Source organism: Podarcis cretensis, assembly GCF_951804945.1.
Source record: "Podarcis cretensis genome assembly, chromosome: 8".
NCBI lineage: Eukaryota > Metazoa > Chordata > Lepidosauria > Squamata > Lacertidae > Podarcis > Podarcis cretensis.
The window spans coordinates 49,210,295-49,211,580 of record NC_137177.1 but is presented as its reverse complement, the minus strand read 5'-3'; the positions used below and the strand labels follow the sequence as shown (position 1 = coordinate 49,211,580).

The window sequence follows — 1,286 nt, the reverse complement described above, 5'->3', positions numbered from 1 at the left end:
CTGTGTGGAAAAAAAGAAGGTCTTAGAAAGCAAAGGAGTCTGCCTGGGAGAATGAGAGGAATAGCTAACAGGAAAGACAGCGTCAGTGAGGATTAAAGCACACTGCACATCAACCAGAAGTTCTTGGTGGATTTTCAGACTGAAATTATAAAATGTATATACTGCTGTGATTAACACAAGTGTCAAATTATATTGAAAGGGAATTCAACTGGGTCAGGAAAATGGATTTGTGTGTGTGTGTGTGTGTGTGTGTCTGCTGCTTCTGCATTTGCAAATGACTAGGCATAAGAAGCAGGACGCTACATCAGTTTCCACCCCCTGTTACAGCTGCCTGCTACACACTTCTCACTAGAAAGAGCGCTTCTGTGCTACCTGGTCTCTTGGTTGCTGGTGCTGCTGTGCTGCTGGGACTTGGTGGAATCTGTGGAGTTAGACTCTGAGTAGTTCACCGATGAAGGGGATGACGAGGAAGAGGATGATGACGACGAGCTCAGTGCTGGATATTTACAGTGGCTCTGTTTGTTTTTTATGGAAGTAACTCCATTGCTACAGCTTGGGCTGTCCGCTCCTGAAACAGAAGGAAAAGAATGAGGACTGGTGCCCCTGCTCTGTTTTAATGTTGCAAGGGGATCTGGACAAACCCACTTCAATGTCCACCTTAGACTACCGTATATACTCGAAAATAAGCCGACTTTTTCAGCATATTTCTAATGCTGAAAAAGCCTCCCTCAGCTTATACTTGAGTGAGGCAGGCGGTGGCGGCGGGACGAGCGGCAAGAAAGGAGCCCTTTTGAGCTGCACCTTCCTCCTCCTCTGCCTTTGTCCCTGTTGGCAGTGGCGGCAGCGAAGCGAGCTACTTGTTCTTCCTCCTCTTCCGCCACTGTTGGCAGTGGCAGAGGAGGAACGAGCAGCCCAAAAGCAGCCCTTTCAGGCTGCTTGTTCTTCCTCCTCCTCCGCTGCCGCCACCACCAAGTTTGTGGTGTGTTGAACCGGCTTATACTCGAGTCAATAAGTTTCCCCAGTTTTTTGTCCTAAAATTAGGTGCCTTGGCTTTTTATATCCGAGTCGGCTTATACTCGAGTATATATGGTACTTAGTCCCTATTTCTGATGCTGCTAACCACAAGCAGCAAGACCTTGGTCTGATCTAATGCTTACTCGAAGCTGAAAACCACACACCCCAATACATCTTACTGAAATGTGCACAGAACACACATATCCAGGCAAAGGCAAGTGGCCAAGTACTTGCTATCAGTAGACAGGCACTGGCAAGATAAAATGGTATGA

The 1,286-nt window shown here is 47.3% G+C and overlaps 1 protein-coding gene across 2 annotated transcripts in view; it reads right to left on the bottom strand.

Annotated features, from left to right (window-relative positions):
• RANBP10 (RAN binding protein 10) overlaps window positions 1–1,286 on the bottom strand; it is a 51,648-nt gene that overhangs the window by 6,069 nt on the left and 44,293 nt on the right. For both annotated transcript variants that reach the window (XM_079987884.1, XM_079987885.1), the window contains exon 10: window positions 373–568. In XM_079987884.1, the coding sequence (XP_079844010.1) occupies window positions 373–568 (196 nt within the window). The remainder of the gene's footprint in view (window positions 1–372; window positions 569–1,286) is intronic.